Source organism: Cyrtonyx montezumae, unplaced genomic scaffold (genome assembly GCF_038088225.1).
Source record: "Cyrtonyx montezumae isolate F1298 unplaced genomic scaffold, pur_monq_1.0 scaffold_3, whole genome shotgun sequence".
Taxonomy (NCBI): Eukaryota; Metazoa; Chordata; class Aves; order Galliformes; family Odontophoridae; genus Cyrtonyx; species Cyrtonyx montezumae.
Window position 1 is genome coordinate 50,169,430 of NW_027072034.1, and position 15,394 is coordinate 50,184,823.

A 15,394-nucleotide genomic window follows, 5' to 3' on the forward strand; every position below is an offset into this window, starting at 1 on the left:
CGTATTCACAGTGCACTGAGCTCAGAAATAAATCTCTCATCGCTTTACATCTCCTGTGCTAGAGTGTGGGGAAAATGGAATTGCATGCTGAGCTAAGATTACATGATCAAATTACTGTATAGAGACTGAGAAGCAATGAAAATAGCAGCATGGTCCTGTCAGGCTCCACGGCTGAAGCAAGGCCAGCTTGCAGGCTCCTTTGCGACTTGCTGCAAGTAAAAAGCTGGCACCCCAGGGGACATTAGGAAACTGCCTGTGACAGGCCCCAAAGCCATAGGTAGGACTGCAGCTAATTCCAAGGTTGGCCTTACACTTATGGTACAGTTCTAATGTTTGGGGGAATGGCCTTGCAATCAGTGAAAGTATATTTAACAAACCACATTTCAACACCAGACATACTTTTATGATTTTATTTTAGTTTTTGATTTGTTTTAATATAAATAAAAATTACTACTTGTGCAGAAACAAGTATGTTCTTTGTTGTATAAAACAGAAAAGGACACACTGTGTCCTGCAAAGTTCAAGGGGACCTGAAACTGCTGAACCCTTGACAATAGTGGACCAGAAGATTCCTTACACATGCAGCTGTCTCCAGATGTTTCAGTAGGATCTCTCTTCACAGAAGTCTCCCTTTCCTGGAGGGCAGAGCCGATGCCACCTTCTCACCTGCTTTGCTCAGCCATCCAATGCAAAAGTTAGACCGGAACCCAGGCACTTCTTGACCATAATGAACTGTATTGCACATGCTGCTGGAAAGACAAAAACAATGCAGAACCAACTTTGCCCCAAAATGAACTGTATTTTAAATGAGTATTAACAGAACTAATTAATTATTTCTGATTTGCTGGATTTAATCCAATAAATTTGGCAAGTCATTGAATATATTCTTTCCAGGATCAAATAAGCATCCATCATCCAAACTAGGTGCAATTGACAGTTCAATATATCTAAGTGACTACTACTGATTAGCAAACCCTAGGCCAAGAGTTTGTGAAACTCTAAAATTCATCACCTGGCTTTCAGAGGGACCAGGTAGTCAGCCCTGTTAGCCTCAGGGGAGCCTGGCAGCAGCTTTGCACTTCCCAGACTCAAGCCATTTCCTCAACTGGGTAAGTGTAGATTTATATACCTATATTTCTATTTAAAATTGCAACACGCTTGCTAAATCCATGCCATTTCAAGAAAATGAAAGATCAAAACCATGAGGTAGGCTAATGGACTTTAGAGAACTGTGCTCAGCACATTTTTCATGTTGCTTTTCTAATCTCAGTCTCCCTGTGGTCTCCTTTACAAGGTAGATCTGTCAAACCTGGGCAGAAAAACAAATCTGCATGGAGGGAGGTGGAGGCCAGCAAGGTGGGGGCTGCACCCACACTAGGACAGCTGGCCCCAGGGCACTTCCTGCTCTCCTTTCTCTCTCCTCAAAGAAACCCCAGAGCGGCCTCCCCACACTCAAACAGGAGAGTGGGGAGAGTCAAACAGGCAGCATTAAAGGGGAGAAACTACATTATTTCACCTCATCTATGCTGTCACTGTGAGTTCAGGCAATGTGCCAGGTGCCAGCGCTCACTCACACAGCAGGGGAACAGGTTGTAGGGAAGGCTGTAGGTGCAGCTGAGGCCAAAGAATCACAACACAGCCCAGATCAGAAAGGGGTCTCAAGATATCACTAGCTCCAACCTTCTGTGGGAAAAGGGAGCTAAATGAGTTTATCAATCAACCTATTCAATCACATCTTGAACACGTCCAGTGACAGGGACTCCACCACATATCTGGGGACATTGTTCCAGGGATCAACTGTTCTCTCAGTAAGAAAAAAAAAATCTTTCTTACATCAAGAAAGAATTGCTCTCTAGGTATAATGAGTGGAAAGTTAACATCTCTCTCTCTCTGCCAGCAATTATCCTGTTAATCTCCATGCAGGAGGGTAGTCATTTGCCTCAAACCCCACCCCTGAGCCCTCACATTAGGCTCAGTGGGTACATAAGGTGGGAGGGCAGCGAACAGACATCTCAGGATGAGGTGTGTGGCCACTGCATACCTGGAGAAGTAGAATCACCAAGGTTGGAAAAAACCTACACGATCATCCATTCCAACCGTCCACCTATCACTAATAGTTCTCTTCCAACCATGTCCCTCAATACAATGTCTAAATGGTGTTTAAGTACCTCCAGGGTTGGTGACTCCACAAACTCCCCGGGCAGCCAGCACCTGACCACTCCAATTCCTTCCATCGACTGCCCCGAACTCCAAAGGGAAGCAATCAAACTACACATCTTCTTTACTGAGGAAAAGGAAGCTAGATCAGAAAAACTGATATTTTTTACCAATAAAACCTGACAAAGAATATGACTGTCTCCCCAGGGCAAATATGATCTCCCATTGACAGAAAAAGAAAAATTATGCTAACTCTGATGTCATTAACGCTCATTTAGCTCACTCTGTTATGAAGATGATACTGTACCAGTGCTGCCATCCGTGGCTCCACCTTCTGCTTGTGAATTTCTCTGCTTTCAAAAAGTGCTGCCAGAAGTGATACTGACAAAAACAAGCTGGTGTTAAGACAGCTTTTCCCCTTTTCTGTGACCATGGTGGTAATTGTCTTGCTCTCACAGGAAAAAAAGCTTGAAGCATGAATAGGACCTCCTGGCCTACCCAATGATTTATGGGTCAAGTCTCCAGTTGTCCACAGACAAAATTTTTACATCTCTGGTTAAGAAGCCCTGTTGATTTAAGGATCTCACAAGAAATGCGTGCATAATATTTATCTGAAGATTAGAATTTAAATTGATCCTTGATGATTCATATCATCTTCCTCTATTAAATAACAATATTAGAAGTCTAATTAGGGCAACACAGGCTGACAAGTTGTGACATTATGCCATATATGGCAGGTCGGCAGGGTAGCAAATTTGGGTAAGCAGTGTTTGGTACCAATTTGAGATGTCAGCATAAAACAGGGGCTTGAGGAGATACAAGAGCTAAATGGGCAGCATTATGGGATAAATCATCCCCAACATCTCAAATTTTTAACTCTTGTGGGTCTGAATCTGTGTTAATTTCTTTCCTTATTTGAGTAAAATTTTCCAGCAAGCTGTCAGCAGTAACGCCCCTGCTCCCAGTGTAACAAACTCTCCCTGCCTGACCTCGCTTAGGAAAAACTGAGGGCTAGTTGATGTCACCAAAATATACATGGGGTGAATGACATGTGTAAAAGACAGAAACTGTTTTTCCTTTCTTTTGTCTCAAAGTTTGCTTCGTAAGGCCTTTTCTGGTGACAAGACTCTGACTGATAACTGCCGGTTATCTGGATGGGTGTTATGGTGCCATTGTCTCTGCTTACGGTTGTAAAGATAAGCAGAAATAGGTGCAAATAGTCTTTCCCGTGGGAGTACAGCTTGGAGAAGCTTACCACCACAAAGACAATGCTCCTGCATGGCAATGAAGGCGACATCCGCTGCTGGCTTATCTGTTGGGCCAGACATGTCACACACAAATAAACTCCTGAGAAATGGGGATAAAAGGCCTTCACTGAACTAAGGATTTTGGAGAAGAACTCCCAAAGAAGAAATCTTTGAGGAGAACTCCCGAAGAGACTTAGGACGGACCCTGAGGCCTGCTTGCTGCCATCTCCCATCCCCCGCGGTGACCGGACAGGTTCCTGAGATCAACGGACCTACTACGAACCTCGCTGGATCCACGGTGGTGATTATATCTCTCTTGCTTTCTGCCAAGTCTCCTTGCTTTTCATCTCTTTTCTATCGCACACCTTCCCTTCCCCATATCCCTAAGCAACTAGTATTTGTAATAAACTGGTTGGGCTAACATTTGACCCGTTGTGTCTTAATCTCGCCCTCGGGTATACATATACATATAAAGAACCTCGTCTCCCTCCTTTATATTGGAGCGTGACATTTTTAATGGCGTAGTCGGCAGGATAACCGACAGTGAGAGTGTTGTCCTTCCAGGTATAGTTGATGTGTGTACCTTCTGGAGTTGCCCGGAGTGATATTTTTGATAATCTAGATGTGAGTGCCTCTCCAGAAAGAATCACTCCGCATATTGAGTTTTAAGTGTGAAATTTGAGCTTTTTTCCCGTGTGTGCCTCCTGGAGTTGTAAGGAGTGATAATTGTGATAATTTAGACGTGTGTACCTCTCCAGGAAGAATCACTCCGCATATTGAAACTTAACTGTGTCTTTGGAACTGTTTGTGTGTATGCCTCTCGGGAACCTATTAAGTAATTTTGAGTCCCGTGAAGATTATTGTGCATTCTCGAAATGTAAGGGTTCCTCCTAACTTAGGTGTGGGGTTTGAAGTTTTTTTTTCTCTGTGTGGTTTCACAGGGAAGTGAGAAGCGATTTACGTATTTTGCATTTTCTTTGATCTTCTTTGACTTTTGCATGCTCCTCTCAGTAAACAGAGGAGTGATTTGAGCAATTGCATTTGTTTGACTCGAAGTTTTGGATACTGTTCCCTCCCTCTTTCTACGTGTAGATTTTTCTGCACATTGAGAAATGAGCGACAGGATAGTCACAATGAAAGGTGAAGATGTGTTATTTGACCTTTTAGAAAAGCACGGTGCCAGACCCTCGTTAACAGGGGTAGACTGGGCACGGCAGAACTGGCATAACTTGCAGAGTGTTTCAGACCGTATTAATGTTCTGCAAAAGAACGCTCGTACCCGAGCTGGAAAAGGAAAGGCATTTATTTGTGCGGTATTGGGTTCAGCTCTGGTTGCAGCCATAGAATTCCGCGACCAGCAGCTTAAAGCAGAGAGCGAAGCTCTACAAGCACTGCAGGAATCGGTTAAAGTAAGTCAGGAGCTGATAAAATCTCTGCAAAATCAAATCGCAAACCTAGAGAAGCAGTTAGAAAGGGAAAAACATAATTCTGATCTGTTGCAAATGGTCTTAAGGGAAGTGTTAACGGGTAAGGATGCTAGTGATACTATTGCACCTCAAGAGAAAACTTATCCAAGGGAGGAATTGCAAAGTTTAAAGGCAAATATTGACAAATTAGAAGCTCCCCCAGCTCAGTTGCGTCCTTTAATAAAAACTGAGTATTCATACGATAATGGTGAGGATTTAGATCCTCAAATGAACATTAAAGAAACCCCTTTTTCTGCTACTGAGCTAGCAAAATTGAAAAGAGATTTTGGCCACTCTCCTAAAGAATCAGAAACAGAGTACGTATGGAGGGTCAGCCTCAGTGGTGGAGATCAGATACTTCTAACTGAAAAGGAGGCTGAAGGTTATTGGGGACCAGGAGTAATTTTAAAGACTGGTAACAATCGTGCTCCCTGGTCCCTAACACAGAGAGCTGCCTATTGGGCAGGTGGTCTTAACCCTCTAGAAAGGGGAGACCCCTTTGCCATTACTGGGACAGTTGATCAGTTAGTAGAAAGTGTTCAAAAGGCTGCTTGTCTGCAAATGATGTATGATAGGAAGCTGCAGCCACACCATGAATCCCCTATGATGATGCCTGTTGATCCTGAGAGGATGACTCCTTTAATTAGGGTGCTTCCTGAATCATTAAAACCTATAGGTATACAACTACAAGGAAAAATACAGGCTATGCCTCAGGGAGAAAGAATTCAGGCAGCGTTAGAAGGTGCTGCAGCCTCTAACCATCAGCAGTCAGGATATAAAGTATGGACGTGGGGGGAGGTTGCCCAAGAATTAATTAACTATGGGAGAAAATATGGACCAGTGACTTCCTTCAACAGTAAATTTGAGATAAAGGCAGTGAGGCGTGCAGTGGCCAATTCGACCCCTCCCCTATCTAACCGGGACCCCCACAGATCTAAAAGGTTCTCATTTTCAGTGAAACCAAGTGGGCGAAATATAAATCATAAACGTAATAGTTTTTGGATGCTGGGCCGGCAGAAGGGCATTCCGCGAGAACTAATGGATGGATTGCCTACAGACAGATTAGAGAAGTTAGTTAATGGCTGGCCAAAACAAAAGTCTGAAAGACGTGACACTCCACCTCCGAGTGTCCCCAACTTTGGAATCAGTACGGGCACTAGGACCGCAGGAAAACTAAGGCTCTCGCCCCTCTCAAGTGAGTGGGGGGGAGGAGGGTGGATGTACATTAGAAAACTTACAACAAAAGGAAACGACCTGTTAAATACTCTTAGAAGGCTAGGGATGCCTGGGAAAAGGAATACCAAAGTACCACTCACAGGATTATTCCCTCATCTTAACCATATTAACAAGCCCCAAAAGGGCAAGCCGATGTCCTCTTTTGTTTTACAGAAGACCCCCGTTGGACCTCGACTGAACACAGAAAGGCAGACAGCTGACTTTAATCTTTTGTGTTTTGGGACAAATGCTGAAGACTTGATCATACTAGAACGCTGACTATACCTCTTGATTACACTGTAGTACATTGTATTTCGGTTGCATAGTATTGTGTTTCAGGTTGTTGTGGGTGTGGGTGTTGTCTTTACGTCTGTTAAACTTCACACTTGGGTTTGAGTTTTCACAGGTTTTGTGACTTACTGGCTACTCCCTGCACAGTACTGCCGTTTCTTTTGATCCCTTCTTCTACCTCTTTTTATCAAACTGACTATGATTTGCATGTAACTCTGCTATGGTGTTTCCAACTTCCTAATAAATTTGGAAATGAACCAAAGGACCCATCTAGTGTCTGTCAGATGTGGCCACAAAAAAGAAACCCATTATGTTGTTTATTGTAACACCAGTCCAGGAGTTCCATCCAAAACATGGTTGTTGGAAAGTGTTTATGTTTTGTTGAGTAAGGTGTATGTTTCTGTGATGTTTCTGTGTATGTTTCTCTAATGTTTTATATTATGGGATATGCTAAACACACTATCCTGCGAAAGTTCTATGATTATAACAATACTTGAACTTGCCAAACTAGTATATATCTCTCTCAGCATTTCAATCGCTTTTGAGATGCTTAAATGACAATTCTGTTCATATTTAACCTTGAAGCAACATGCAGTATTGCAGTGTGGTGAAGTTATACCTTCACTCAGCCTATTAGAAAACATGTTTGTTCCATCTATGATCTTTGAAAACATTACATGGCAAATCCACGTATTGTTGAATTAGACTAGATATGCATTCTGAGAATTAAAATCACCAATGCAAGAAGTACTGATAATGCATTGCAAAACCAGTTAGTGCTTGGTATGTTGTTAAGGAATAGGTTGTTCGTGGCAAAGTGAATAACTCTAGTTGTTGTCTAAAATTGATGATAATGGTAAAGTTGTTAAACAGATTGTCCATGTTCCCTCCCAAACCTGGAAAGGCCTAGATACTGATCTTATTTTTCCTGGCCTCCGGGTGGCCATTGGTGAAACGTATTCTATTTTATCTATTGTGTGTTATTGCAATGCTTCTGTTTATTCCTTGCATGATTCCCTGTTATATTCAATTTATTCAATATGTTGTATCTTCAGTGCACACTGTAACTGCTTATTTGTAACTAAGCCCAAGAAATCTATTATAGCAATTTTGTAACATTTAACTCCCCATTACTTCCTACCCTCTTTTCCCTTATGCTTGTTTTTTGTTTTCTTTTTCCTCTCCTTCACCACCGTGGACAGATGTTTGCGCATCAGTTTCAAGCAATCTTTGAGCCACCGGGTGGTGTAAAAGACAGAAACTGTTTTTCCTTTCTTTTGTCTCAAAGTTTGCTTCGTAAGGCCTTTTCTGGTGACAAGACTCTGACTGATAACTGCCGGTTATCTGGATGGGTGTTATGGTGCCATTGTCTCTGCTTACGGTTGTAAAGATAAGCAGAAATAGGTGCAAATAGTCTTTCCCGTGGGAGTACAGCTTGGAGAAGCTTACCACCACAAAGACAATGCTCCTGCATGGCAATGAAGGCGACATCCGCTGCTGGCTTATCTGTTGGGCCAGACATGTCACACACAAATAAACTCCTGAGAAATGGGGATAAAAGGCCTTCACTGAACTAAGGATTTTGGAGAAGAACTCCCAAAGAAGAAATCTTTGAGGAGAACTCCCGAAGAGACTTAGGACGGACCCTGAGGCCTGCTTGCTGCCATCTCCCATCCCCCGCGGTGACCGGACAGGTTCCTGAGATCAACGGACCTACTACGAACCTCGCTGGATCCACGGTGGTGATTATATCTCTCTTGCTTTCTGCCAAGTCTCCTTGCTTTTCATCTCTTTTCTATCGCACACCTTCCCTTCCCCATATCCCTAAGCAACTAGTATTTGTAATAAACTGGTTGGGCTAACATTTGACCCGTTGTGTCTTAATCTCGCCCTCGGGTATACATATACATATAAAGAACCTCGTCTCCCTCCTTTATATTGGAGCGTGACAACATGATACAAGCACATGAAAAAAGGCATGGTAAAGTGAATACTGTTTTTGCATTTGGGGTTAATCTTCTATTAGCAAAGGCTTACTGCATCTCCAATTGACAGGATTAGGGACCTGGAAATACCTGCTATGTCCTGTGCCCTCCAAAAGGGCTGTCTAGCAAATCAAGGCTATAGACAGCACCTGTATGTCATGGTATGACAGTAGAAAGAAGCACAGACAGCTTGAGGAGTGGGAACTGCAAAATGCAAAGAAAAACAAATGCACACACAAAAAAGAGCAAATTACAGCAGATTCTTTCATTGGCTAAGTGTCACATTGCATTTTTTTCCAAGTAGATGCATGATAGCAATCTCAGCCTCTGCACATGACATATATCAGGAGACAATTCAAACATGTAATAACCTACTTTTAATCTTGCCATGGTTTTATTATTTTTGTTATTGGTATTCCACATCATAACATCATGTAAGGCACTGAGAATTAAAGAGTAAATGCTCCAGTTCCGTGGACTGACAAATTTCTCAGAAGAGAATAAGAACTACGTACCCCAGAGGACTTTGTGTTCCCATATTCCACTCAGAGGGAAGGATAAAACTGCATGCAAGTCCCGAGACTTCCCTCTTTTGCTGGCCATCCCAGCAATGGAGGTTCCCTAGCCATTTCAACTTCAGCTTCGGAGTAAACCTTTGATTTCAGACACCTTCACTTTACTTGATTTATTAACTTCAATTCCAATTATATTGTAATACGTTGTGTTACTTTGCATACTTAGTAAGTTAGTTTTCCTCCTCAGGTCATTGCTGCTGTTTTGTTCTTAGACCCATCTCCCTACACTTTCCCTTTTCCCCCTTTCCCAGGCTGTGGCTCTATCACGGAACCTGGCTGAACCGTCCCGTAAACTGTCGACCATCCTTTACCTCAGCATATCCCCATAAAATGGCTCTGCTTGTTTCTGTTCATGCTTCGTAAGCTGACAGGACTTCGTCAGTGTTGATTCCAGGAATCCCTTTTCCTACCTGGGCTGTGCCTCCACGTGTGCTTCTGTGTACCTCTTGCAGAGCACGTGAGAAGCTGCCTCAGGTTGTGGAGGCTGTGCAGGGCCTGTCCAGGGACCCCAGGACCCAGGTGAGCTCGTTTGGGAAGGAATTGTCCATCAGGTATTGATGTGATAGATGCTGTCCATCAGGAACTGACGTGATGGTTTTTCCCATGTTCATCAGCAGTCAGTGTGAGGGTTGAAGGCAGTCTTTACAATCACATGTACTTGCCCTGCTACTGGAAAGTTACCTAGGAGCGGCTGTCCTGGAAAACAGAGTGAATTTACAGGATCTTCAGGTTGTGTTTTTCCAGGAAGTAAGAATGGGGCTTCAGGGCAGAATGCAGTGGGCCATGGGGACCCATTCATTCCCCAGTGACTCCTGACCTTTGTTACTGCATCTGTCACCAGTTGTGCCTGTCTTGACTCTTGGGTTCCAGTGTCCATTTCAAGAGGCCATTAGTACGTTTAACAACACCTGATGGTAGTACTGTGGGGTGTGGAAAATCCAAAGGATTCCTTCATACCATGCCCATGCTTGAAACACCTCAGCAGTGCAATGGTTTCCAGTATATGATTACTCCTTGTCCTATTGCTACACACCACCAAGAAGAGCCTGGCCTCTTCCATTTGCCTCCCAACTCTCTTGAGGTTCTCAAACATTTACGTGATCCCCCTCAATCCTCTTTTCCCCAGGCTGAACAGACCCAGATTACTCAGCCTTTATTCACAGAGTCCTAGAATCACAGAAGGGATCGGATTGAAAGGGACCCTGAGAACCATCAAGTTCCAACCTCCCTGCCCCAGGTAGGGCCACCGACCTCCAGATCCAGTTCTAGACCAGGTTGCCCAGACCCCATGCATTTGATCTAGAACACTTGCAGGGATGGAGCACCCCACAGCGTTTCTGGGCAGTCTGTTCAGAACCTCAGCTCTCTCATTGAGAAGAACTTCCCCGACAGCCAATCCTTCCTTCAGCTTAAAACCATTCACCCTTGTCCTCTCATTATCTACCTGAGTAAAAAGTTGATTCTCCTCCTTTTTATAATCCCTTTTAGATACTGAAAGGCTGCCATGAGGTCTCCTCACAGCCTTCTCTTCTCCTGAATGAGCCTAGCTCCTTCAGCCCGTCTTCACAGGACAGGTGCTCTGGCCCTCTCATCATCTTCAGGGCCCTCCTCTGGACCCTTTCCAACACATCTCTCCACATTTTTACTGCACTGGCAGCCCCAGATCTGGACGCAGTAATCCAGACGGAGCCTCACGAGGGCAGAGTAGAGAGGGACAATCACCTCCCAGTCTCTGCTGGCCATCCCTCTTCTGGCAGAGCCCGGAATATCATTGGCCTTCCCAGCTGCAAGAGCACACTGCTGGCTCACATTCAGTTTTTCAGCCACCAGGCCCCCCAGGTCCTTCTCTGCAGGGCTGCTTTCAAGGAGTTCTCCCAGTCTGTATACGTATCTGGGATTACTCCAACCCAAGTGCAAAACCTTGCACTTTGCTGTGTTGAACCTCATGAGGTTCACATCTTTTGAGTTTGACGAGGTCCCTCTGGATGGCGTCCCTTCCTTCTAATGTGTCAGCTGCACCATTCAGCCTTGTGTCATCAGCAAACTTGTTGAGGATGCACTTGAGCCTGTCGTTGATGACACTTGATGAAGATGTTGAACAGCACCGGACACAAGACAGGCCCATGGGGGACACCGCTTGATTCTGGCCTCCACCTGGACACAGTGGCATTCACCACAGCCCTCTGTCTATGGCCTTCCAAAGAAATCCTTATCCACCAAAGATTTCACTCCTTAAATTTGTACCTCTCCAGTGTAGGGATAAGGTTCCGGAGGGGGACCATCTCAAAGGCCTTGCACAAGTCCAGGTAGATATCAGTTGCCTTCCCTTTGTCCAACAATGTTGTCACTCCACAATGGATTGGTCAGGCGCAGCCTTCCCTTGGTAAAGCCATACTGGCTGTCTCTGACCACCCACTTATCCCTCATGTGCCTTAACACATCTTCTAGGAGGATCCATTCCATGATCTTCTCAGGCATTGAGGGGAAGCTCAGTGGCCTAGAGTTCCCCGGGTCCTACTTCCTCCCTTTCTTGTAAACGAGAGTGATGTTTTCTTTTTTCCAGTTCCCAGGGACTTTGCCTGACAGCCACGCCTCTTCTAATACAGTGGAGAGCGGCTCAGCAACCACATCAGCCAGCTCCTTTAGGAGTTCATGTCATCCAATTAGGATCCTTTAGGAGTGCATCCTCTTCCAATTGCGTGGAGAGGGCATCCAGAAAAAGTTGTTTCTTCACCTTTCCAGGCACAGAGGGTTCCTAGCCTGTAGTTCCCCGGATCCACTTTCTTGACCTTTTACAGACTGGAGTGACACTGGCTATCCTCAGTCTTGAGGCATCTCTCCCATTTTCCAAGACCTTCTAAAGGTGAAAGAGTGTGGTTGAGCAGTCAGCTCTTCCAGTTCTCTTGGCAGTCATGGGTGCACCCCATCAGGCCCATGGATTTGCGTGCATTAATTTTGTCTAGATGCTCACTGGCCCATCGTCTTTGACTAAGGGGAAGCCTTCCCCTGAAGATAACCCAGAAGCAAGCCAGACAGGGCCGGGAGGGAGCAAAGCGTCACTGGGGCCCATCTCCTGGGGATGGGAGGCTTCACCACCACCACTGCGTGGCTCTGAGTGCCTGAGGAACTCTGTGCTAACAACCAGGGGGACCACATCCAGTTGCACCTGATGGGGGAGAAGAGGGCTGCTGGGTGGGAAATGCCCACAAACCATGCCCAGATAGGGCTTGTTTCAGAGCAGAGAGACCCTCCTGGTGCTGCTGGGAGGGGGAGATAAAGGTAAGTAAGATAAGTAAGCACAGGTAAGTAAGAAACCCAAGAAGGAAAGGGGTTTCTGCTCTTCAGGCCCAGGGGTGAAGATTATTATCTTAGATATTAGACTGAAATATTTCCAGACGTGACTGGAGAGAGGTGGCGACACAGCCCAGAGGCAGGCTTCTTCTGTCTGACTGCAGAATGGATGTCTCATCGCTAAGCGGAGATCCCGGGCACTGGGTTTCCATTCTGTGGGGGGAGGTGGGACTGTGCTACATCTGCAGCTGGTTCCTAACGGCTCGATGTCTCTTTCAAAATGCTGAACAGCTGCCCTTGTACTATGTCTTTACTAATTACCAGTATCCCACATCATACGATATCAAAAGTAACAAAACTTGTTTTCTTTTTAATTCTTAGCCCTGAACTTTCCTCCCCGAGTCTCCCTCAGAGCTGCGCCGGAACACGGCCCGCCCCTCAGGATCGCCCGTGAGCACAGGGACGTCACACGCAAGTCGGATCCAGCGCGCCCCGGCACGCCCGAGCGAGAGCAGCCCACCCCGCCCCCACACGGAACGCGGGCGGAGCCGGCAATGAGGGCGGGCAGGGCCACGACGGATGGGGAGCGTTCCCAGGCGTCAATGCACGCAGTTTCATAAACCAGCAGGAGAAGTTGGAAGCGGCTGTGCTGCTGTAAAACTACGATGTTGGTTGCCGTCACCAAAAGCTGATGGGATGATTCCCGTGACTGGAATGTGACTATTGATGGCTAGGACAGGGCTTGCTGTGGGATGTATAATAGAACGTCTTGGGATCACTCACGATCTGAAGGAGGAACCGGAGGTTGGAGAGGAGATGGATCAAGGTGGTTTGGGGAGGAATATGTGAAAAAAAAAAAAAAAAAGAGGGAAAAAATGGATAAAAGGGGGAAGTTGTGTCTATTTAAGTTCCTGGTCACTGCTCTTGTCTGGCCGCACTCTGCACTTTATCAGTGCAGGCTGTCCTGTGTTCTCAGCAGTCTCAGTTCCTAGCCATTTTCCTGGAGGTCACCTGAGAAGCCCATGTGTGTGCACACATGAGTGCGTGTGCCCGGTGGCATCATGACTCAGTCTTGCTCCCAGCTGTATGGGGGCAAGCAGCCCCTTAATGCTAGCATCTATGTGAGGCTGAGTGCTGCTGTGACTAATTCTGCATCCGTGAGTGTGACGGGGACAGAGCTGGAATGTTGCTGGGAGCTCTCCGAGCTCTGCACATTCTGTCTGAAATGGAGGAAGGCTTAGATGCAGGCTGTCAGACTTAAGAGAAATCCTGCTCCAGCTCACCTGGAAAACATAGTTCCATGCAGTAAAGCTATAATCCCTGTTGAAACCTCTTCACAAGAGGGAAAAAAAAAAAGGAAAGCCATAACATAAGTCAGCATGCTATTGCTTGGTACTGCATATTGACTTTCTTTGCAGAAAAAAACATGTTTGTGATCAATAGCTTTGAATTCTATTTTTTGCCTAGGTCCTATGGCCTCTTTGCTTGACAGATAACTAAGATCACAGTTTTGGACCGAAGCCATGAGAAAAAGTCATGAATAGCTTGCAACACTCAATCTCTGTGCCCTTGGATTACGATTTTTATATAGCGTGCCTCGGTGTTCGGACTACTAACTCGTGAAATCAGCCGTTTCACATACACAGCAGAAGAGGGAGAGATTTCCCCTCAAGGGAGTTCAAAGAAAATAGACGTTGAGCTGCAGCCTCAGGGATTTGTCATGCAAAAAGGCCACTGGAGTTTGCACTTCTAATAAAGTGAGCAGAAAATAAATAAATGCACTTACTGCAGTAAAGGGCATGTTAGAAGTAGGTGGCTTAGAAACCCCTCAGGCTTCCTAACCAAAAGGATTACCTTTTTTAGAGAGTGGGAGGGGGGGTCTCCCAAGCCTCCAAGAACAGGGAAGGTAAGCTCTAACATGGCAGAAGCAAAAACCTCACCTAGTTCTACTCAGACCTTTCTGGGTTGCAGCGAAAAGGAAGAAGGGATCTAGGGTGCTGCAGTTCTGTTGTCGGTAGCTCCTGGCCCCTCATGTGCTTGGCTGGGAGCAGTGAGCCTGTCTGAAAGAGGTGGCCAGTGCCAGTGAGACGTGCACAGCGAGCTGCCAGGACAGCTGCTCCTTCTGTATTCATTCTGTTCTTTTCTTGTTTTTCTTCTTTGTCTTTCTCTTCGTGTTTTTGTTCTTCCCCATTATTGCTTCACTCCTTTCTTCACTCTATTGTCCACTCCACCTGCATCTCCATCATCTCCCAAGCCTCAGCCGTCTCCCCATCCATGCTGTGTCTCATTCCATTCCCCACCTGACCTTGTTGTCCCTTTCCCCCCATACCAGTCCTCTTGTTACAGTATGCTGACACACAGCATGGTCATTTTCTGACTGGAAGTAGTATTTCCCCAAGCAAATCTCTCTCCCCATGTCCCTCGGTGTCCCTCTGTGCGCTAGTGCATTAAGTCGAATGAAACATCAGAAACAGCTGCTTTGCTCTTATGTCCTTTTGCTCTCCCTTCTCCTCCTCCCTCCTCTTTTTTCCCCCTGTATCCTTCATATTTTGTATGTACTTGAGCAGTGTCATACCCTCACTCTGATTAAAAATTAGCATGGCAGCACTGAAGCTGGCGGACAGGGTTGAATTAAAGGTTTGTATCACAGAGTGGAAAGGGAAGACATTTTTTCTTTTAGAAGAAGACAGTCTTGATGCAGAATGATGAAAAAGTAGATTAGATTAATAACAAGAACAAGGAAATGGCAGCAGGAGTGCACTTCATAAGCCTACCACTCTCCCATAGCTGTTCTGCATTTCAATAATATTTACTAGAATAATAGAAAGGAGCAGCTGCAGGCAAAGGCGGAGACAAATTACGACTCCCTAGTAATACCTGTATTCAGGACAGCTCTGAATTGTATTCGGATGCTGTCCCGTGAGATATTAAACGATACTGTTATTGCATTAACCTATGGTTAGTTACCTGTCTGCTGCAAACGCGCAGCGTGATTTTGGGCATTGCACGAGGCTTTCTAGGATGGTAGGGATCTGAATGAGTTCAGACACATCAGTATGACTGGACAGAGACAGAGTAGTGCTCCTCCAGCCGTGCTCAGAGTAGATGAGGCAGACCAGCAGCCACCCCAGGGCCATATGTCTTTATTAGTGTGACACCATTGCAAA

General features: G+C 45.4%; 2 protein-coding genes across 2 annotated transcripts in view; both read left to right on the forward strand.

The window, feature by feature from the left end:
- The window catches only part of GK (glycerol kinase), a 499,514-nt gene that overhangs the window by 143,650 nt on the left and 340,470 nt on the right, over positions 1-15,394 (forward strand). The window lies entirely within an intron of this gene.
- LOC136051377 (uncharacterized) lies at positions 4,517-6,364 on the forward strand. The gene has a single exon (XM_065740788.1). It carries the CDS (start codon positions 4,517-4,519, stop codon positions 6,362-6,364), a length of 1,848 nt encoding a protein of 615 aa, XP_065596860.1.